This window comes from Mytilus californianus, unplaced genomic scaffold, assembly GCF_021869535.1.
Source record: "Mytilus californianus isolate M0D057914Y unplaced genomic scaffold, xbMytCali1.0.p SCAF_1, whole genome shotgun sequence".
In the NCBI taxonomy this organism is placed as follows: domain Eukaryota; kingdom Metazoa; phylum Mollusca; class Bivalvia; order Mytilida; family Mytilidae; genus Mytilus; species Mytilus californianus.
In genome coordinates this window covers 64231928-64257322 of record NW_026262581.1, presented here as the reverse complement: position 1 = coordinate 64257322, position 25395 = coordinate 64231928, and the positions used below count along the sequence as shown (strand labels likewise).

The window sequence follows — 25395 nt, the reverse complement described above, 5'->3', positions numbered from 1 at the left end:
TTAATGATTGATATAATTTATTGCTAATATTTACAAATGATGAATTCATACTCAGATGTACATTAATTAAAATGAGAAACTAAGATAAAACTGGAATACAGATATCACAATAAAATATTTCATGACTGAAAGCACAGCTCTCATGTAAATAAAAAATCTCAACTTATAAAACAGAAGTTATGATAATGGATAATGAACACTTTTGTGTTTCAACGCAATTAAACATGACACAGCCATTATAGAATAACATCTTTCAATAAAACAGAAATAAAGTATGTTTATATATCTATATTTATATGCTTAAGATCAAAAGAAACACAACACTATTTTATTGTTTAACACTGATATTATGAAAACCTTGAAATAAAATAAGACTGAATGGTATTGATTGTTCAATAAAGTAAAAATATAAAGAAAACTTGATAAGCAAGACAATGCTTAAATTCAAAAATTAGTGTTTACTGGACAGAAATAAAAACAATTGAGGATAAGAAAACGTGATGCACTGAACTTCACAACTGTCAATATTTGAAAAAAATAAAGTATTGAAATTCTTAAAATTGCAAAATTAACATGCCATAATTCTAAAAAACTGTTGGTTCCTTCAAATGATTATGAGAGTGTTGTATTCCACTTGCTGATCATCAGACTGAAAACCCTCAATTTTAAGGACAAAGATCTTGCCCTGTTTGAAACTTTTCCTCCATATTCACGAAATTCAGTTAATATGAGCAAACTGAGCATACACCAAAATGACACAAAACAACAAGGATATCTTGAGGCGGTCTTTCTTTTCAAACATTCATGAAACTCTGGTTAAGTATCAATTTTTAAAGGAAATGCACATTGAAATCTTTGTGATCAGAAATCTCTATTTCAGAAATTCCATTATAATTTGTTTTCTATGCCATTTATTAAACTGGATAAATATCACAAAAATTTTGTCACTTAGCCATTATTTTAAACATGGTTAGCCATTTTATCCAGTATCTCTGATATTTAAGTGTAGTTCATTACCAAATCTACAGTTCCTGAACTTGATATACATTTTGTTTTGACAGTATTTGGGGATTTTCTGTTTTACATAGACTTTCAGTATTTTCTATCTATGTATCCCTTATCTGCAAAACCTGAGAATAGATTTCAGAGAATTTGTTTACAGAATGTGCATTACACTATATAATTGTGTATCTCTTACTTCATTTTTCTATAAGAACGATTTTTGGGATATCCCAAACGAAAATTCTAATCAAATCAGGTCTCTTTAATGGTTGAACTGTCAAAAACAGCAATTTTAAGTCATAAATGAAAAAACTTCAATGTAAATAAATAGTTTATGCGACAAACTGGAACAACATACCAAATACCTGAAGATGAATGGTGATATAAAAAGAAATTTATACTAAAAAGATTGCTATGAGCTTATACATAACAAAGAGGTGAGTGTCATCTTCATGGGATTATACACAAATTTGGATGAAAAATAGTTAATGAATTGTGCTCCAATCCCCCATTTCTATTGTCTAACAATAAGTTACTAAGTCACAAGACTAATTGTAAAATGTTCCTACCATTGTTTTCCTAATTGTCATTGTCCTGACAACATATGTATTTCAAATAACCAGGATTTAAACAACATTACAATGTCCTTACTACATCTAAAGACAATAAAACATTTAATATATTGATACTTAGTCACTACTTTATAATAACAGTAACAGTTTTATCAGTCATTTTAATATTAAACAAGATGATAGTGTTATATATTTTTTTTATCTTTGACAACCACTTGTAATAGATTAACATTGTTTTATGTGACAAATGCAAAAACACCACATATTAATATGATAATTTTACAAAAGATTTGAAAGTATTATCATTTTAGAGTACCAATTTTAATGGATATTAAAGTTGATTAAAACCACAACAGTTACTATCCAATTAAAAGCCAAGTTTGCATTGACTTGACCTGTGCTGAGTATAAAGCCTTGAATTTAAGAATATAACCTTGAAATTAATTATCAGGTATCCACAGATACTGGCATTCATCAATAAGCATATTTACACAGTATAAGGAAAGATTTATAATTTAATTGAACACATATATATTACTTATGGGGTGAAAACCCGTAGCTTTCTTTGACTGGTAGTTATAATTCATAGGTTTTAACATTTGCATAATCAACAGTTTGGCACATTAATACACAACATATCTACACAAAAATGGTAAACAACATGTTTGGTTTCAAAAAGCTGTGCAAGAAAAAGACAATTTTTGTTCCAAAGAAGCTTTGCTTTGATGCTCACTGAAAATTTGAACGACATCTAGCAGTGTCACTGTAATTCCTTTATGAATATTTTTGGATAAATGATATAATCAGTTAATGATTGTTACTGTTTTTGGCCAATACAAACAATAGTGGTTGAAATGTACTGGTTGTAATGTAAACAAGCTCACTGATAACAAAAACAACACACATCCTAACCTCGTATACAACAATTAATAATCAATATTGCACGTGTGGCAGCACGGGTGGGAATTTATTGGTCCACTTATGATAGGATACAGATTTCAGCTTCCCCAAGCATTTGTATCATCAAACTGAAATACCAATTTAAGAAATCAATGGTTAAAATACAGTATTAAATATTACGTCGCAGTACCCAAATTGCACCTATTCAACAAAAATCACAGCTGAAATCTTACAAGTTTTCTTTGAGACTAAATAATTTGTATTTTTATGATATGACATTATACAAATCTTTCAACATAGGTAAATATATTTAAATATACACAAAACGTTCACAGTATATATCAACAGACGAAGCATTCTCTGGAAAAAGTAAATCTACGAAAACATCGCCATGCGACGTTCACAAAAAGTCATCTTTTAAAAATGAGCAAATCAAATATGTTACAAGCATTCATTTCTTAAAAAATGAATAGTAAGCATGGACTAATGTCAAATTGTTCTTAACATTTGAAGAAATAAAACAAAACATCTGTTATTAGATTTTTAAGGATGTGAATTTAAGCATGGAGGCAATTTGGGTACTCCTCATTACAAAATCATGGATCGTTTGGAGGTCGGTTCAAACCCATTTTTCTATGATTCAATATGGATTCAAAATCAAATTGGTGGAACCATATAGAAAATAATGACACATCTACAAAATAAACACAGAATGGAAACTTTTGTCTGCATCATAAATAAATGTAGGTGAAAAAACTGTCAAAATAGGTGCAATTTGGGTACCGTCACGTTATACTCATTGTATTAAATAAATATCTTTCAGTTTCCCATCATTATGAGTAATAAGTTCAATGCTGTGTCAATGTTTACAATGTAAATACTCAAGTTACTTTGTAATAATTTTTTGAAGCAGTGAAATTCCTATTTCAGCATTGTAGATACCAGGTAAAAGTTTATGTCAACTTGTGACCTTATATATAAGACATGAGGTTTATCTGTTTCTTCTTATTCTCATCCGTTAAATTTTTTCAATGCCAGCTAATTCTTTTTAATAATCCATTTGTGTTATGCTTATTTTCTCAGATCGTCATTGGTAGGCATTGGAATATGACATCAAATTTTATTTGCTTTCTCTAAATTTATTATTGTGACACCATGGAAAAAGGTGATCATGTCGGATGATGTCACAGAGAATGAACAATCTTTTGCAGATTGTCCGAAAAGATCCTTAAAGTAAGCTTATACAATCATATTGTCAAAAACATAAGAGAAGAACATATAACATTTTGATTGAATGTGGTTTGGTATGGCGGGTGATGCATGCAAAGCAGGAGGCACTTACTCTGTCCATTCACTGGTCTCGATGCATTTGGATTTCATGAGATTCCCTCAGCCTCTAGTGTTTTATGGTGCTTATTTATAAATTTTGATTTGAATTATCATAATTCATGAGATTTGAATTTCTGTAAACTACTGTCACCTTCAATCTATTACTGCATTTTGTACAATACAAGTTTTTTCTTTTGACATATAAATTCAAAATATTAAAAAAAACTTTGCACTTTGAATTTGGATGAAAATTAATTTGTCTGTATTGTAGAAATATTTGTTTCTCACTTCATACAGTAATAGTATAAATATTTCATTTGGTAATTTAAATCAGTTGTGGTAACAATACTCATACAAATTCTGGTACTTACTTTATAACTAATTGATAGTATATGTTAAACATTATTTCTTCTCATTATCTCTAAGCAAGAAGTCAAATAGCAGAGATGCTGCATGGGCGATTATTAAAAAAAAAAAAAAAACTATGATTTTTTTGTACTTACTTTTCCAGGACTAAAATCAGCAAAATTAGCAAACTGATCATTTCCTGTTGACTTTGGTGCCCCTGATCCAGAAAATGGATCAGACCCAGCAAATGGATCATTCCATGCAGCTGATGCTGCTTTAATTGGATTAGGACTAGTTCCTCTAGGAGGTGCAGGTCGTGGGGGTGGTTTCTTTTTCTCTTTGGAAAATGAAGCAGGTGATGGGGAACTTTTTTTAGATGGGGATGATGACTTAGGTGCAAATGGATCAGCATCTGCAAACAATGAGCCTGGTTTCTAGAAATAAAAAGAAAACAAAAAATTGAATTTATGAGGTCGTCTATTCATAATAAAATTTCTACTCAACTTATATTCTTCTATCACAACAGATATTATTTATCTCAACAAAGCATTATCTTAAACTGCTAAAAGACTTTATAGAGGAAACAGATTTGTTTATAAGCTATCTTTTCCATACTACAAAGGTTAAAACCCTCTACGAACAGTAAGCTTGTATTGTATTTGTAACAAATTGTAAGTTTTGAGAATTTTTGACGCCTGGAATCAATTTGGAATAGTTTATTATATCTGTAGATCAAATTTGAATATAACTAGAGCACAAAAAAAATGTTTCTCAAAATTTTTGATTTTTTTTTTATCAAAAACTAATGTTTTTTAACCAAAACTTGTTATTCAAATTTAACAAAATCGAATTTGACCTTCTTTCCTTTAATAGGTATTAACACTGTGCATACAAATTTTGGAAATCAGAGGAGGGAATTTTGACTTGTCGTACGACGTAGAAGTGCTGGCAGACAGATTTTTTTATATAAGGCACTGCCATCTAGTACACAGATAGTTTTGGTCATATAGTAGAAGAACTTATCTGGCAATTAATAATTCATTAACTAAAACTTACAGATGGTTTACCACTTCCTCCAAAAGGATCAAAAGAATCATTGGCTTTTTTACTACTTGACGATGATGTTGATGAAAAAGAACCACTAAATGGGTCCACATTACCAAATGGATCACTCTGAAAAAGATTAAACATTACCATAAATATGATACTGTTTTGGAATCTAAATCTGTATAAAATTAGGTAACAATCAAGGCAAAATGATAACAAAAAATTTATAAAATTGGAGATAAGAAAATTAAAAAAAAAATAGAACTCAACAGAGCCTGACCTCTGTAACAACCTTGAAAATAGCCATCTTCAACCCCAAACAGACTCTAAGGCTCCTTGGTTATAACAAGTTTATACAAAAGATTCATCTCACACTGTAAACCAACTAATTTTTGTGAGTGATTTAGTTATGCCACTTTCATAAGTAGAAATATAATGTGAGAAAGTCAACCGTGGGTCTTCCCTTATATGAATACACCAACAAAGCTACAATCATAAAAAATAAATTTCCCAAAACTCAAGTAGAAAAGTCTAAACACACAAAAAAAAAGTATCAATGAAAAAAATTTGGGTTTATAGTTTTCTCAAATAATAGTTGTACAATGCTGTCAGTGATAAAATTTTACTATTATTTCTTATTTCATTTTTTTTTTAAAAAACGTAACACATGTTGAACTGCATTTGTAATCATGGTAAAAAAATTGCTACAATTAAAAAGAAAGATAATGAAAGTCCACCTTCAGGCATTCACAGTAATCCGGTATTGCTACAAACCTTTCATCATTAACCATTTTTTATATACTATCTCAGTCCTGGCTGAAGAAATCAAAATACAAAACTTTTCTCTTTTGACAGATAAATCAACTTTAATCTAATATATTGTTTTTGTTGACTGACTAAATTTTAATAGGATAAAAATGTTTTTCATTTATCAAAAACCTGATAATTACCTTACTGGAAGTTGATGTATCACCAAATGAACTTTTAAAAGGATCTTCAGCTCCAAATGGATCTGAAGAAAATCCATTACCTTTAAATGGATCACCTGAAAATAGAATAGAGCTGTGTAAGTTGTGCTTCCTAATAGTATAATACATAATTGAAACAGTGTAATACGATACATTTACAAGTAATTTTTAAACTAGAGGTTGGAGCCTGTATGGCTAACCTGTCATTTTTGCATAAAAATGATTCAATGCAATAAGAATATTTCTGATTGTCTCAGACGAAAAATGCAAAATTATAGGTTTAAAATTTATTTTTTCAATGATAATTAATTACTCCTTCCAGAGTCAACCAGAATTTGGCCACTTGACTTTTTTGTAGATCATGTCCATCTTATAATTTTTGCTTTTTTACAGTTTCTATCAACTATACTTTCTGCAAAAAATCAAAACAAAAATGGGTAAAAATAAAAATTGGCATTCAAGGGAAATAACAAGCATAAGGAGTAATTGACTATTTCATCCAGGTGAGCTTAAAAATGGGTAAACATGGGAAAAAATTATTAAACCAGGCACCAAAACTTATAACAGACTCAAATCTTTACATTTTTAATTCCCATCACCTTATTATTTGTCTTACCTGGTGTGTTGATATCACCTATGCCATATTCTTTAATATACAATTTTAAATTCATTTATTATATTTTTTTTTTCTGAAGTGAATTTTTTTATCTGGATAAAAAGTATGCTGGTCATTTCATTTTCCATTTGGTAACTTTTAAATTCATGGTTACAATTTTTGAGTTTTGTCCTCTATACACCCTTCAACTTCATTAAATTTCCCTTATTCCACACAAGACTTCTCATGAACTTTCTAATTTTAAACAAAATATTTCCACAAAATTTGTGATCTCTTGTTTGGTTGCAATTATTTTAATGTGATTAAAATTTTTCCTGCATTTCAAATAAGTGTGACTGAAAATAAATAGATGACTCACTTTCTTTAAATGGATCTTCACTCTGGAATGGATCAGCCTGAACAGTACTTCCTCCACCAAAAGGATCTTTGTGCTTAAATGGATCATCTTTAAAATCCTCTAATCCGGAACCTGCACTAAAACCACTTATAGTACTATGTGGACTTCCAAGCTAAAATATATACAGAGACAGTTCAGAAATGCTGCTGCTGATGACTGATTTAAAGATAAATATTGGTAGTCAATTTGTAAAGCAGAGGAGTATAAAATTAAGGAGATGTGGTATGATTACCAATGAGACAACTATCCACTAAAGTTCAAATGAAGTGGATGTAAGCAATTATAGGCAACTGTATGGCCTTCAACAATGAGAAAAACCCATACTGTATAGTCAGCTATAAAAGGTCCTGACATGAAAAATATGAAAAATAGTTAATTGAGAAAACTAACGGCCTAATTTATAACAAAACAATTTACGAAAAACAAATATGACAGACATGAACCAACGACAAGCACTGAACTACAGGCTCCTGCATGACTTGGGACGGGCAAATAAAGGATGTGGCGGGGTTAAACATGTTTGTGAGTGCTCTGAGTATACTCAACTAATCATCAACCTGTGAAGCAAATATTCCAGACACTTCACCATTAACACAACATATAAATATATGTACTATTTTTTGTTTACAATTTCTCTTAAATCTCAAAAAGAATTTCAATTAGAACTTAGCAGCTGGAATTATGCTTCATCTTTTAAGAAAATTAATCTTTTATTTCAAATTTGTTTAAGAGTCTACGAAAAGCAAGTAAATTAACGATGTTACATTATGCTAGGATATATTTGGTTTCACTGGTAAGATAATTATTTTCACATGTATGAAGCAGAAAATTTTTTTTATATGACTTGGTGAATAATGATTGAATGGGTAAAGAAGAACAGTTGGTCTCCTTTGTCAAATTGTCATACACAGGTAACTTTTCCATCCTTGTTGTAATATGGTACAGTTGTAATGCCAAGGATAAGTTACACCAAACCTAGTTTTGATTTAGAATCCTAATTCCTTAGACTTATATATTGGAAGGTATGGAAACTTACTGTAGCTTGTGTACTCATGTTATCATCAATCTGTGAAGCAAATATGCCTGACACTTCACCATTAATACTAGCTGATCCTGATTGGGCTCCTCTAAGTTTATCTTCCAAATGCTGTACTTTAATTTTTTCCTGATTTAAAAAAACAAAACATATCACAATAAATCATAATAGTAACAGCAACTTGCTGTCTTTTGATTCCTTTTCCTCTCAACATCTAACTTTAGCTGCTTAAATTCAACATCACTGACTTGGTATTAACTGTTGTGTTCTCATGCACATGACATATCAATAGAAAATATTTTGTCAATTGTCATTGCTGAAGGGAGATTACTCTATTGGTATTTATAAAAACCATGTATTGCACTTAGTGTACAAAAAAAGGATGCAAACTATTTCAAGAAACTGTTAGGGGAAATTATTGGGTCCCCATTCCATATCCTGTTTTAATTTCAGATGATCTCCTTTACCAGATTTACTTGCTGTTGTATATCTTGTTTTGATCTCTTGTGAACAGCTGGTTTTTTTATTACTAGATACTCAGTGCACTCTGAGGCAAAATAGTATATGTTCTTTAGCCCTAAAGGAACTTTTAAGTCTTTTCTACCCTGTGACGAGACATATATTTTTAAATGAAGAATTGATAGGCAAGGGAGATAGTACAAATTGTGTTAAGAAAAGCAACCGTAACCTATATCTTTTTTTCTAGCATGGTTTCCTTCTAGAAATCAACTTTCTAAAGTCTGTATCTGGAAAAAGGCTACTACTGTTGCCTATTGGCAAAATAATGATATTTTGCAATCATTATCCTGTCTTGATTTCTTTCTTACCTGATTGACTTGCTCTTGTATTTTAGATTGTCTCCCTTACCTGATTTACTTGCTGTTGTATTTTAGATTGTCTCCCTTACCTGATTGACTTGCTGTTGTATTTTAGATAGTCTCCCTTACCTGATTGACTTGCTGTTGTATTTTAGATTGTCTCCCTTACCTGATTTACTTGCTGTTGTATATCTTGTTTTGATTTAGCAAACAGTTGTATCTGTTGTTTACCACCATCAATGTTTTGCTCTAATTTCTTTTCTTCTTCTCTCAAGGTGTTTAATTCTATTTTTAATTTATTAAGTTCTTCTTCTTGATTCTAAAAGAAAGCATTCATATCTAATAAATTTACATGTTTTGAAATACAAAATACCACGTTTATGCTATTCTAATCACTTACTGTTAATCTCCTTGCAGAATCAATATTATTTTTCTATAATCAGTACTTCATCTCACTGAATAAAGATGACCATATAAACTTGTATCTCATATAAAGGCAAAGGGATGCTTAGAAAAATTACCTGTTGAAGCCTGACCATGCTTAAAATTTATTTTTTATTGTAACATGTGAACCATGACATATTGGACACTTGACCTTTGTCTTATGTAACACTATCAGTCTCTCAAAGGTGCCCCTGCCAACAAATTTATATGAGTGTATGTCAATCAGTTTCTGAAATCTGGCTATGTAAGCAGATTAGACAAGAAGGGTTCTTCAATTGTCCCCTCGTCATGAATGAGGGGAAATTAAATTGCCATTGTAATATTTTTTTTTGTGGTGTGAATTGAAGAAAATTGAACATTGATAAAGTTGAAGCACAACAAACACAATATATATATGAAACAGGTGAGAAAAGCTGTCCAACATATATGTTTCTACCCATTTCTATTGATCTTATACTTTTTATATTTATATAAGGAAGGTAGTTTAATAAATTGTCTCTAAATGTGGTTATTTCAATTCTAGTATTTTATGGTAAATTAAAAGGGAAGTAACTCAAATCTAAATTTAAATACCTTCATGAAAAGATCTTGATTGTCAATCTGTGATTTTAAATTGTATATTTCTTTTTCTTCTTTATCACATTTCTCTTTCATATCTGATACATTTGCCATTAAATCTGATTTCTGAAATTAAAACACATCATCTTAAAGATATATCCAAAAGTCCATCTATCTAGTTATAAAGCAAGTTATAATTAAAAGAAAATTGTATCCAAATAATAAAAAAATATCATGCAATCATATATTGTGCAGGGTACTGATATTATACATTCATTAGGTTAGATTACTTTAGATATATATTCATAAAACAATCTTTGCAAAGCAAAAGGCAAGCCAACTAAAAGATTTTGTTGTTCAAACTGTTTCTGCAAGGCAATAAAAAATTATGTCTGTTTCCTGCCTCACAAACGACTTAAGATTTGATCCAAGACCCAAAACATTTTTATTGCCATGTGGATACTAACATTATGAAATAAAGTTTGTAATGTTAGAGTCGCTAATACATCTTATTTCTGCTGACTTGTTTTATTTTCAAATTTTTATAAAATCGATTAAAATGTGTCATATCATTTGAAACAGCAAAATGTTTTGAATGCACAAATTACAGGATGTGAAGTGTAAATCCGGACTGGACTTGAGAAAGAATGTGATTTTTTGGATTTTGTTATGAAAGTATAAAATAAAAAGTTTAGAAAAAAAAGAGTTCATTTCTACAGTTCACAATTCTCAGCTGTATTTTTTTTTATATTACTTTAGATCTACTCTTGTTGATTTGTTTAAGAAGAAACTCTATATCCATGGCATTACTCTGTGAACTTATATAAGAATGGTAAGTAACAGAAAAAAGTTCTAAATATTTTGAAAACGTAGCATAAAACAAGTCTGCATGATTAGAAACCTCATATGTAACACTAAAGAAGATGGGAATTACCGGTAATGTTAATTTACAATCTTATAAAAGCCAAGTTTGCCTGAAGAAACATAAAAGACAGACCTTTTCATCTAGTTCATCAAGACATTTCTGAGCTTCTTTCTTTTGATTTTCTAGCTGTTGTAATGTTGCCATAATACTGTCTAATTCTTTCTGTAACATCTGAACTTCTCCGTTACTTATCTTTATATCAGCCTCAGTCTGTAAGTCATCTCTTTCTAAGTTTAACTTCTCCCTGTATCATAGATATGTTAAATGCTAATATTCTTTTGATAAGATTGAATACTTTATATAGCTACAAAATTTAGAGAATTTGTAAATTCAGAAATTTTTGCATGAATTTATTATTGTGATTGTGGGCAATGGACAAATATGCCAGATTTATTATTGCAATTTTAGAAAATGCTGCATAAAAATATTACTATCAAATTTAAAATGCAAGGTTTTATTTTTGTGAATCCCATCCCCGCACAATTTTGGCATTCATAAAAACATTGCAAGTCTGCATATTCTAAGCTTCTAGGTAACACATTGTTTGACTTCTGTTTCACATGAGTGCTTAAAAAGCATTGATGAAACTGGCTATTAAAAATACATTACTTATCTATAGAGTCATCTCCCTAAAACCAGATTCCGGTAACCTCTCAATACCAAATGATTCAACATCAAAAGCTGGAATTCTTAAATAATTTTGATATAAATGTGAAGACAAACTCCAAATTTGATTACTAGGTAGAAGTCATATCATTACAACATATCTAAATGCATACACAAAATACAGGATTCCTGGTTAAAAAGTGATATACATTTGGCTCAAATCGAATCAGCAGTTGCAGAAGTGGATTTATGATATTTCATTATATGGGGAAATCTTTCAATATATTTCAACGTAACAACTATCAATGCAGAAATCAAATACAACTATGGTACATAAAGAAAAGGTGATTTAAGTTGAGCTAAGATATTTTCAGAGGCTTATCAGGAAGTATGGATTAAAGAATCTTATAGACCTGACATACTAGTAAATTGTTTTAAGTGCTTCATATATCTCATCTTAACTTTAGTTTTAAAATAATCGGTAAAGGATATTTGCATATAAATTCTGATTGTAAAGGGACATAATTCTCCCACTTCTATTTTTAGATTAGGGAAATTTTATCTTTTAAACAGCTGATATAAGTTAAGTAAAGGATTTTCCATTTATCAATATTTATTTAAATGTCACAAAGGATCTTGAACTAGGAAAAAGTTGATAAATAAAATTCACAATTTCCATATTAAAGGCATTATTGATAAGGCTGCTTTTGCCAAACAAATTAAATCTTTTAACTCATTGTTGATTTACCAATTATGATGCATTGTTGGCAGGTTACATTATTGTTTAAGTCCCCAATTGTTCCCTACTTTTATGTCAAAAGTTATTACTGATCAGTAGTAAGTCCTGAGAAAGCCCCTTATCTTAAAATAGATGAGTGTTGTGTCAGCAAAATTATTTCCCTTTGAAAAATGAAATATGCAAATATATCAAACCAACAAAGTAAAATTGAATTGAAATGATATATATATAAAGTATTCAGATCCATATTATAGTATGTAATTAGGTCCGGAAGAGTTGGGTTACCTAAGATATCTCTATACAAACTTCCAACTCACAATTTGACCTATCCTTTTGCTTTAAATAATTTCATTTTTTTCTTATTTTTTAACCTTTAGGCCAGTAAATTTTGGTATATATAATTTTAATTTACAAATAGAACATGTTCAAAATTCATATTAACTATAGTCATATTTATTATGAATTATCTTTATTTTACCTGTGTTACCTGTAAAATGAATGCGAACAAACATAAAAAAATTTAATCCCCAAATGCGTGCAAATGTAATGCACCCGAAAGTTTGGGTTGTAGGGTTTCTGTCTCATTGACATATATAACCCACATCTCTTTTACTCATATACTGAAAAAAATGCCTTTAGGTACTTGCAACTCTATGAAAGTTTTGATGAAATCCACTGACTAATTTAGGAAGTTTAGCAGGTGAAAAGTTCAGAAAAAGACATTCCTAGACTATATACCAAAATTTACTGGCCTAAAGGTTAAAAAATAAGAAAAAAATGAAATTATTTAAAGCAAAAGGATAGGTCAAATTGTGAGTTGGAAGTTTGTATAGAGATATCTTAGGTAACCCAACTCTTCCGGACCTAATTACATACTATAATATGGATCTGAATACTTTATATATATATCATTTCAATTCAATTTTACTTTGTTGGTTTGATATATTTGCATATTTCATTTTTCAAAGGGAAATAATTTTGCTGACACAACACTCATCTATTTTAAGATAAGGGGCTTTCTCAGGACTTACTACTGATCAATAATAACTTTTGACATAAAAGTAGGGAACAATTGGGGACTTAAACAATAATGTAACCTGCCAACAATGCATCATAATTGGTAAATCAACAATGAGTTAAAAGATTTAATTTGTTTGGCAAAAGCAGCCTTATCAATAATGCCTTTAATATGGAAATTGTGAATTTTATTTATCAACTTTTTCCTAGTTCAAGATCCTTTGTGACATTTAAATAAATATTGATAAATGGAAAATCCTTTACTTAACTTATATCAGCTGTTTAAAAGATAAAATTTCCCTAATCTAAAAATAGAAGTGGGAGAATTATGTCCCTTTACAATCAGAATTTATATGCAAATATCCTTTACCGATTATTTTAAAACTAAAGTTAAGATGAGATATATGAAGCACTTAAAACAATTTACTAGTATGTCAGGTCCGGAAGAGTTGGATTACCCAATATTAAATAAACACTATATCTCCAACTCACCATTAGACCAGGCTCTCATGTTTTTATTTTTAAGTATGATTTAGTGAATTAAAGCATTGATCATTAAAAGCTTCCGTTTAAGTATGGCTGAAGCATATACCCTTGAGTAGGATAAAAAAAAATCTTTGGATTTAAATAAAATTAAATGCATAAATATTAGTCTTTTTTTCTTGACTGTAATAACAGCAATAAATTAATCTTCCTGTATTCAATAAAATACAGTTACATTTCTGATGGTCTTTGATTAAATAACTATACTCAAATCTTATTATATTCTCATTCAAATTTATGCAGTCAGTTTAAAAAAAAAGAAGATAAAACTGATACAGTGGCTCTCAAACACTGTTTTACTCATCTACTGAAATTATTTGTATAAATTTTTTTTTTTAAATTGTATGTTGAAAGAGAAGTACTAATGAATCATTTTATATTCTCATTCAAATTTATGCAGTCTGTTTAAAAAAAAAAGAAGATAAAACTGCTACAGTGGCTCTCAAACACTGTTTTACTCATCTACTGAAATTATTTGTATAAAATTTTTTTTTTTAAATTGTATGTTGAAAGAGAAGTACTAATGAATCATTTTATATTCTCATTCAAATTTATGCAGTCTGTTTAAAAAAAAAAGAAGATAAAACTGCTACAGTGGCTCTCAAACACTGTTTTACTCATCTACTGAAATTATTTGTATAAAATTTTTTTTTTTTAAATTGTATGTTGAAAGAGAAGTACTAATGAATCATTTTATATTCTCATTCAAATTTATGCAGTCTGTTTAAAAAAAAAAGAAGATAAAACTGCTACAGGGTCTCTCAAACACTGTTTTACTCATCTTGAAATTATTTGTATACACTTTTTTTTTTAAAATTGTATGTTGAAAGAGAAGTACTAATGAATCATTTTATATACTCAAATGACATTAGGTAATGACAACTGTATGAATAAATTGCTTCGCTGAGCGCAGAGGTCCAACCCTGAACAGTTGGGGCAAAAATGGACACAATATTCGCGCTTGATACAGGTCTGAATTTGGATTGTAATTAAATATTTGACACATAATAGGTTTCTGACACAGAATAACTGTAGTCAAAGAACTTAGAATTAGTTATATGATTTGAATTTATATTCAATTATTTGCTTTTGTGCAATACACTATGTTGTTGCGAATTGACCCCCTCTCCTTTTTTTGCAAAAGAAAAAAAAATATTTGATATATTAATATATCAATTATATAATATATTAATTCTTTTTAATTTCTGAAATCTGAAATGAGGAAAAAATTGTCCCCCCCCCCACAATTTCTTTTTTACCCCCCACCATTTTTTTTCACCTACCCCCCCCCCCCCCCCCCCTTTTTCAAAAAAAAAATCTTTCCCTCAAGATATGGTCATAATCTCAATTCAAATTTCCAATTGAGTTTGCAACCATAATTACCCATTTAAATACATCATAAAAGTCTTAAAATAGAAAATGACATACATTATCATAAAATTAATATTCCTTAATCAGCATTTTTTAATAGTAACTTCTAAAAATAAATTGACAGCTAATCACCTCAAGATAATACAACATTTCTTTATACGTAATTTAAAAGCAGTGTAAGGGAGGTAATCCAAACATAACATTGTACTTTTAAGTAATTGTCCATTAACCAGGAAACCCTTGTTTTTCCCCCTTTTTTGCCCCTTATTCCTAAACGGTTTGAGCCATAACCCCCCAAAGCCAATCCTAACCATCCCTTTGTGGTATGGAAACTTGTGGTCTAATTTCACAGAGATCCATACACCTTTCCACAAGTTATTGTCTAGAAACTAGAAGAATGCTTATTTGGGCCCCTTTTTGTCCCCTAATCACAAAACTGTTAGGACCATAACCCCCAAAATCAATCCCAACCTTCCTTTTGTGGTTATAAACCTTGTGTTTAAACTTTAAATTTCATAGATTTCTATTTACATATACTAAAGTTATTGTCCGGAAACCAAATGTCTTCAGACAACGACGACGTGATACCAATAAAAGACCGCAAAAATTTTGCATTCGTATAAAAATCTGTTGAAATGCACTTACTGATTTTGGAGGGTAACAGCAAGTAGGAAATGTAGAAAAATGCAAACCAAGACTTTATTCCCCAACAGGAGAAAGGTAAAAAGGAGACAAAAAAAAAAAGACTAAAAAATGAAATTATTCAATGCAAAAAGATAGGTCAAATTTCTGAGCTGGAAGTTTTGTATAGAAATATCTTAGGTAACCCAACTCATCCGGACCTAACATATTAGTAAATCGATCTGAATACATATATATCTATCTGTTCATCTCAACTTCACTTTGTTGGTTTGATATATTTGCATATTAAATTTTTTCAAAGGGAAATAATTTTGCTAATTTACTATTCATCTAATTTTAGGTTAGAGGCTTTCAGAAAACCTACTACTAATCTTAATCCAAAAGTAGGGAACAATCGGGGACTTAACAATAATGTAACATGCCAACAATTTACTACAATCAGTTAATCAACAATAACTTTTAAAAATGTTTTTTTTTGCTGTAAAAGGAGCCTTATCAATAATGCCTTTAATATGAAAACTGTGAAATCGCATTTACTATTTTTCAAGTTCCTGTGAGACATTTAAATAAGTAATGATAAATGGGAAACCCTTACCTAACTATACCAGCTGTTTAAAAGTTAAAATTCCCCTAATCTATAAATAGAAGTGGGAGAATTATCTCCCTTTACAAAAAGAAATATGCTAATATCCTATACCAATGACTTTAAAGCTAAAGAAAAGATGAGATATATGAAGCACTCAACACTATTGCACATGTATGTCAGGTCCGGAAGAGTTGGGTTATCAAATATTACATGAAAAATGCTATACATCCCTACAACTCACCATTAGACCAGACTTTCAATTTTTGATTTTGATATAGTCAATTAAAGCATTAAAAATCTTCCTTTAAAGTCTAATCAAAGCATAGTTTTCGGGAGAATAAATTAAATTAAAATGCATACATCAAATGTTGAGAGATAAATATTGTCTCCTTTTTTTTTACTGTAATAACTGCAATAAAATAATCCTCCTGTAGTTATTAAAATACTGTTATCTCTTCTGAAGTTCTGATGGTCTATGATCAGATAACTATACTCAAATTCTTATTCTATTCTTATTCAAAATTATAAAATAAGATAAGATACAACTACCACAGTGGGTCTCAAAAAACTGTTTTGCTCTTCTACTGAAATCACTTGTAAAAAACATTCTATGTTGAAAGAGAAGTTTAAATGAATCGTTTTAAATACTCAATGTACTGTAAATTCAGAAATTATTGCATGATTTTTGATAATGCGATTAATGGATTGAGTGAGTATCCCAATAATGAGAGAACTCATTCTGATAACTTATACATATATATTTCATCTGTATGCAGATTTTCTGAAATCACAATAACCAAACTAGCATTTTTCTCCATTCTTCAAAAATCGCAATAATAAATGCTCGCAATAATTTCTGAATTTACAGCACTTAAATGACACTTGGTAATGGCAACTTTATAAAAGTTTTGTTTATATCCACTTTCTGATTTTGGAGGGTAACAGCAAGTAAAATGTGTTGAAAAATTGCAAACTAAGACTACATTCCCTAACTTGAGATAAATGTTAAAAAAGTCAAGAAAATGAAATTATTCAAAGCAAAAGGATAGGTCAAATTGTGAGTTGGGAGTTTGTATAGAGATATCTTAGGTAACCCAACTCTTCCGGACCTAACATACAAGTAAAATAATTTGAATATTTTATATATCTATCATTTCATTTCAACTTTACTTTGTTGGTTTGATATATTTGCATATTGTATTTTTTTCAAAGGGAAATAAGTTTGCTGATTTTACACTCATCTATTTTAAGGTTATGGGCTTTCACAAAACATACTTTGATGGGAACAATTGGGGACTTAAACTATTATGTAAAATGCCAACAAAAAAATTGCAATTAGTTTATCAACATTGATTAATAGATTTCTCTTTTTTGGGTCAAATTGATCATTATCAAGAAGGCCTTTTATATTGAAACTGTGAAATTTTAATTAACAACTTTTTCCTAGTTCAAGTGCCTGTGTGACATGGATAAATTGAGAAATCCTTTACCTTAGTATACTAGCTGTTTTAAACTTAAAAATTCCCCTAATCTAAAAATAAATTTGGAAGAATTATGTCCCTTATCAAACAAAATTTATATGCAAATATCCTATACCAGTGATTTTAAAACTAAAGTAAAGATGAGGTATATAAAGCACTAAAAACATTAACTGCGTATGTCATGTCCGGAAGAGTTGGGTTATCCAATATTAAATAAACAACACTATACATACCCCAACTCACCATTAGACTAGGCTCTCATTTTTTTTTAATTTTCAATTTTGATATAGTCAATTAAAGCATAAAAAGGTTTTCTCAAAAGTCTAATCATAGCTTTGGATAGAATAAATAAAATAAAAAGCGTAAATCAAATGTTGAGATATAAGTATTGTCTTCTTCTTTTTGATTGTAATAACTGCAATAAAATAATACTGCTGTAGTCATTAAAATACAGTTATCACTTCTGATGGTCCATGATCAGATAACTATACTCAAATTCTTATTCAAAATTATGCAGTCTGTTTAAAATAGAATAAAGATACAACTGCCTTAGTGACTCTCAAAAGCCTGTTTGCTCATTTACTCAAATCACTTGTTAAAAAATCATTAAAAAATCCTATGTTGAAAGAGAAGTATAAATGAATCGTTTTAAATACTGTAAATTCAGAAATTATTACAGGGTTTTTATTTATGTGAATAATGCAACTGGGTGAGTATCACAATAATAAGAACTTCCATTCTGATATCCTATTCATATATCTCATCTGTATGCAGATTTTTCTGAAATCTCAATAATCAAACCAACATTTTTGTCCATTATTAAAAAAATGCAATAATGAAGGCAAGCACTAATTTCAGAATTTACAGTACTTAAATGACATTAGGTAATAGCAACTGTATGAAAGTTTTGTTGAACTCCACTTTCTGATTTTGGAGGGTAACAGCAAGAAAAAAAGAGTGGAAAAGACCAGTAAATGAAATTATTCAAAGCAAAAGGATAGGTCAAATTGTGAGTTGGGAGTTTGTATAGAGATATCTTAGGTAACCCAACTCTTCCGGACCTAACATACTAGTACATTGATCTGAATACTTTATATATATATCATTTCATTTCAACTTCACTCTGTTGGTTTGATATATTTGCATATTGTATTTTTTCAAAGGGAAATAATTTTTGCTGATCTACAACACTCATCTATTTTAAGGTTATGGGCTTTCACAAGACATACTCTGATGGGAACAATTAGGGACATAAACAATTATGTAACCCGCCAACAAAAAACTGCAATCATTTTATCAACATTGATTAATAGATTTTTTTTTGTCAAATTGATCATTATCAATAAGGCCTTTTATATTAAAACTGTGAAATTTAATTAACAACTTTTTCCTAGTTCAAGTGCCTGTGTGACATTGATAAATTGGAAATCCTTTACCTTAGTATATTAGCTGTTTTAAACTTAAAAATTCCCCTAATTAAAAATAAATTTGGAAGAATTATGTCCCTTATCAAGCAGAATTTATATGCAAATATCCTATACCAGTGATTTTAAAACTAAAGTAAAGATGAGATATATAAAGCACTAAAAACATTAACTGTGTATGTCAGGTCCGGAAGAGTTGGGTTATCCAATATTAATTAAACAACACTATACATACCCTTACTCACCATTAGACTAAGCTCTCTTTTTTTTAAATCTTTTTTTTTAATTTTCAAATTTGATAAAGCTAATTAAAGCATAAAAAGGTTTCCTTATAAGTCCAAATGAAGCATAGTTTTGGGTAGAATAAATAAAATAAAAAGTGTAAATCAAATGTTGAGAGATAAGTATTGTCTTCTTTTTTTTTAATTGTAATAACTGCAATAAAATAATACTGCTGTAGTCATTAAAATACAGTTATCACTTCTGATGGTCTATGATCAGATAACTATACTCAAATTCTTATTGAAAATTATGCAGTCTGTTTAAAATAGAATAAAGATACAACTGCCTTAGTGACTCTCAAAAGCCTGTTTGCTCATTTACTCAAATCACTTGTTAAAAAATCAATAAAAAATCCTATGTTGAAAGAGAAGTATAAATGAATCGTTTTAAATACTGTAAATTCAGAAATTATTGCAGGGTTTTTATTTATGTGAATAATGCAACTGGGTGAGTATCACAATAATAAGAACTTCCATTCTGATATCCTATTCATATATCTCATCTGTATGCAGATTTTTCTGAAATCTCAATAATCAAACCCAACATTTTGTCCATTATTAAAAAAATGCAATAATGAAGGCAAGCACTAATCAGAATTTACAGTACTTAAATGACATTAGGTAATAGCAACTGTATGAAAGTTTTGTTGAACTCCACTTTCTGATTTTGGAGGGTAACAGCAAGAAAAAAAGAGTGGAAAAATGCAAACCAACACTATATACCCCAACTGACTGGAGTTAGGGGGGGGGGGGGGAAGACCAGTAAATGAAATTATTCAAAGCAAAAAGATAGGTCAAATTGTGAGTTGGGAGTTTGTATAGAGATATCTTAGGTAACCCAACTCTTCCGGACCTAACATACTAGTACATTGATCTGAATACTTTATATATATATCATTTCATTTCAACTTCACTCTGTTGGTTTGATATATTTGCATATTGTATTTTTTCAAAGGGAAATAATTTTTGCTGATTTACAACACTCATCTATTTTAATGTTAGGGGCTTTCACAAGAAATACTCTGATGGGAACAATTAGGGACTTAAACAATTATGTAACCTGCCCACAAAAAACTGCAATCATTTTATCAACATTGATTAACAATTTTTTTTTTTTTTGTCAAATAGATCATTATCAATAAGGCCTTTTATATTGAAACTATGAAATTTCAATTAACAACTTTTTCCTATTTCAAGTGCCTGTGTGACATTATTTATATAATGATAAATGGGAAATCCTTTACCTAAGTATACTAGTTGTTTAAAACTTAAAATTCCCCTTATCTAAAAATAGATTTGGAAGAATTATGTCCCTTTACAAAAAGAATTTATATGCAAATATCCTATACCAATAATTTTAAAACTAAAGTAAAGATGAGATATATAAAGCACTTAAAACATTAACCGTGTATGTCAGGTCCGGAAGAGTTGGGTTATCCAATATTAATTAATCAACACTATATCTACAGCTCACCATTTGACCAGGCTATCATTGTTTTTAATTTCCAATATAGTGAATAAAATGTTTAAATAAAAAAACTTCATTAAAAGAAAAAGAGAAGCATTATTTGGGTAGAATAAACAAATATTTTAGATTGAAACTACATGCTAAAATCACACAGCCAAAGAAGGTTTTTTTACTGTAACTACTACATGTACAATAGAAAATGTCCTAAATTAATAACATAAAGTTTCAGTAATAATTATCCCATGAGGATGCGGTGTATCAGTGTAAGATCATCCTGATGGCCGGAGGCCAGAGGGTGATCTTACACTGACACACCAAGTCTGAATGGGATAACTATTTTACATCACAGCTTTTCTAGATTCGATAAAAAACAATTTATGCTTCATAAAATCTAGTTTAGATCGCCACACAATCCTTGAAATATACTTTATATATCATTATATAGTATATACCTTTTGTGAGCCCTGGACACAATGTTTAAATATGTTAAATTAACAGTGAGTTTGTATCCAGTCTTCCTGGTGTAGGGGTTTGAATTGTGGGTCTATATGCTAAAGGTCTTGAGTTCGAATCCCAGCACAGACACTGGATTTTTTCTACATAAATTTTGTGTCCAAAACCTCATGCACAAGTGAATAGCTCAATTAAATGTTTGCATCCAAAAAAACAAAAAATCCCTTTTTAGCCACATTGAAACATAGTCAGAGGTGCCAGCTCCAGACCTCAATTAAACTGATTGAAAGATTATGTCTTCATCATATGAATATCAGGCACAATCACTCCTGTTAGGGGTTTATTATCATACCATCATAAAAGACATGAGAAGAACATAACCAGTATCATGCCAACAACTGGTTTTAGAATAAATGTGTTTATTTCAAATGCAAAGACCCTATAAGTGAATCAATATTAAAGCCAAAATATGCGAATTTTAATGAACTGACTACAGTATCGTAACTATATCCCTTCTTAATAAGTCTGTTTAAAGGTTTTGTTAACTTTAGAGGTGAATGCCGACTTTTTTGTGCTTTGTAAAGAATATTACCATAAAAGATTGGATGTGAAATGCTTGAACGTATAAGATGTCTGCATGTTGATTTATATTTACCAATGATGTCCTTGTACCGATGATAAAATTTAGTAAATGTTTTGACTAGTTTGTGATATCGAAAACCCTGGTGTAATAATTTTTCAGCAAAAGACAATCGACAATTCTGATTTAAAATTAAAACTTGATTTTTTACAAGCCAAACTTGTGCTATGAAATTATATTCACCAGATTAGACATTTAATCGTAAAATGCAAAATGATTTTATGCAAAATTAACCGAATGCAACTATCATTTGTCATATTCAAACACATTTAATGTTAATAGAATTAAAAATCCTTTGATTTCCTGTCAATTTGATAAACAGAATGAATCCCGTTTAATTTCGTCTTCAAAATCAGAAAGAACCGTTAGCCATGTCTGATAAATTTACCATTTTGAGTCATTAAAATCATTTCAATTTTAAACATTTGCATTCAATAACTGTTCTTCAACGTTTTTAGAAAATTGTTAAGAAATTCTTGAAGTCAATGCAATGAAGCAGTCAACACAGGTTTGTTGATCCTATGAATCTAGTGTGAATAATTTCGAGTTTGAATAAGGGGCCCAACTTTTAAGTCATCTCAAAATGACTGAAATTGTGTGAAAAAATTTCAAGAGATCCTTGGTATGGTGGCATGTTTCCTACCAACTGTTAATTGTTAGCTATCATTTTTAAATAATCAGACTCAGCATATAGGTCTAGTACAAAGCATGGTATCTTCCCATCTCATTATCAATATGCATGTAATATTTGTGACTGTAGGTTAAGCGAACAAATAATTAATCAATCAACCTCAAGTGTTTAACCTTCTCATTTTTATCTAACTTTCATGATTCTGCATTAACCTGCAGATGTCATTCCTAAATACAATTTCATGAATCACATCAAAGTATTTTCCAGTCATACTCAACAATTTAATACAAAAAAATACATCCCTAATTTGAAAAACTTTCAATTCTAAAATTAAATTTTGAAAAGAAGTTAATATTTTGTAATTATCGCTATTTTGTGTATTTTTCATTGGATCTTTTTTAGTGATAATTTTTCATACCATGCTACTAGCTTGAGATAGAAAATTATCGTCAGAAACTAAGAGCGCACGTGCCGTTGTCAATGTAAAAATTAACGATGTCATAGGCAAAATAGCGATAAACAGATTATCAATGGTCTTTCAAACTTGAGGATGTTTATGAGATTGTAGCTGAGAAACACCCTCTCGTTCAAAAAACTATCAATAATCTATAAGTATAGCTTGTCATTCAATGTGTTTCACTGACAAGAGAAAAAATACATGCTGATCTCAGTTTGCAGCATTAAGGAAATCTTCTTCATTCTTTGGAGAAATCTGCTGGTGACAGCATACAGCCATATATATTGTCTCCCAGAAAACAAGGAAGATTTGTATTTATTAATTTATAATATTATTACTGTTCCATTCTATTATTTACTATAAATTAGTACAAAGTACAAGGATCATAAACAGTTGAATTTGGTCCTACTATTTTAGTTTGAAATAAAATTTACTTACTATTGATTTATTTTTTGAATCAATAATTATTTCAATGTATTTGTAATAGACCTTATCCTTATTTTAGAATCTTGACACTTGAATAAATGATGCTATATATACAACAACTTTTTGCTTTGAGCATTAGATATTTTCTCTTATGATGTCAAATATTATGGGAACAACTGTGATGTCCAGTAATGAGAGACAAGAAGCAATAAGGTGTATTCACTGTGTATTGAGCATATTTCAATGTGTTATTTGAAAAAAAAAATTTCAAAAGACATATAATCACAGGAAAATATGAAATCACAAAAAAATACATGGCTTTGAAGATTTTAATTCTTTTAGATAACTAACACTATCTGACCAATATATGGTTTATTTCACTTTGTTTAAGAAAATCCAAAACAAAAGTTATCAAAATGTGAAATGGAATAGGTTACAAAGCCCTAAAAAGGTCCAAAATAATTATTTGAAGTGTTTCGTTTCCATCTTTGTGTAAAGTCAAGGGCTGGGGATTTTTTCTTAACACATCTCTTAATTTTAAATTGCACATAGACGTGAACAATTTCAGTTCAAAGCAGGGATAGGGTCAATTACTTTATAAAGAAATCAATAAAATTACAATTAGATAACATTTACAGTTACTTTGCTAATTTAATTGATTACTTAACAATGACAGCTCCATTCAAATGTAATCGATTACATAAGATTACTTTTCATAAAGGTACATGTAATCATGATTCCCTGGATAACTTATAATTACATTATAGACTGTGATATTGTAAAAAGGTTTTAAAAATTTTTATCCTCACATAAAAAAGCTAATTTGAATGAAATACTGTCTTCAATACCTTTAACCCTTTTACCGATAGCCGCCCTGGCAGAGGCTACTCTGAGACGATGGCTTCCCTGGCTATTGTGACACAAGTGGATTATCTTCATATTTAAAAATATCAATAAAAACTTGTCTGTAGTTATTTATGTCTTTAATTTATTCACTTACACCATGGACACAGTTTTGTTTATGATTTGATAAAAAAAATTGTCAGAAAAAATCAAATTTGCTATTTTTCGGTCTTAAAATAGATGAAATTAACGAAATTCAACTTTTTGACCCAAATCGTAAATTTTTAACCCAAAATGGCATAATTTTGAAAATTTTAACAAAGTTGTAAACATTCCTTACACTGAACGATGTCCATTCCAAGCGTTTTGTACATAAAATGGTATTTTATGTCAAAAAAGTATACTAATCTGACTTCAATTCTTCCAAATTCTTTAAAAAAAATTGTTCCCATATTTCAAATTTCAGTAAAATTCGTAAATTTCATTTGATTTTGACCCGGTTTTCAACAAACAGAAACGCCATGTTTACACTTTCATCCGGGCATTAAACAAAGAAAGATAACTTGTGTCCAAAATGTTTTTCAGCAGGAAAAATAATGGAGGTATTCCCATCCCGGTAAACTGGGACTCATCGTCAGCTGTCTGAAGCATGAATCCCATTAAACCGGGATTCATCGGCCAAAGGGTTAATACATACATGTAATTAAAATTTAAGACTGTAATATTTGTACTGTTTGATAGCATAGCTAAGTGTCCTTTACATATTTACCATTGTACTTTATCATCAGTAATTGAAAAGTTGAGTCATTTAGTCTGCATCTATCTGC

General features: G+C 29.6%; 1 protein-coding gene across 2 annotated transcripts in view; it reads right to left on the bottom strand.

The window, feature by feature from the left end:
• LOC127706061 (epidermal growth factor receptor substrate 15-like 1) overlaps positions 1–25395 on the bottom strand; it is a 35660-nt gene continuing 10265 nt past the window's right edge. Inside the window, exons 12-21 of one of the 2 annotated variants that reach the window (XM_052210517.1) lie at positions 11033–11204; positions 10051–10161; positions 9203–9352; positions 8216–8344; positions 7141–7291; positions 6783–6812; positions 6149–6243; positions 5208–5324; positions 4307–4585; positions 1–2602 (exon numbers count right to left, since the gene is read on the bottom strand). In XM_052210517.1, coding sequence (XP_052066477.1) covers positions 2573–2602; positions 4307–4585; positions 5208–5324; positions 6149–6243; positions 6783–6812; positions 7141–7291; positions 8216–8344; positions 9203–9352; positions 10051–10161; positions 11033–11204 — 1264 coding nt within the window. In that variant the 3' untranslated portion in view covers positions 1–2572. The remainder of the gene's footprint in view (positions 2603–4306; positions 4586–5207; positions 5325–6148; positions 6244–6782; positions 6813–7140; positions 7292–8215; positions 8345–9202; positions 9353–10050; positions 10162–11032; positions 11205–25395) is intronic. The other variant, XM_052210525.1, reaches the window with a different exon arrangement.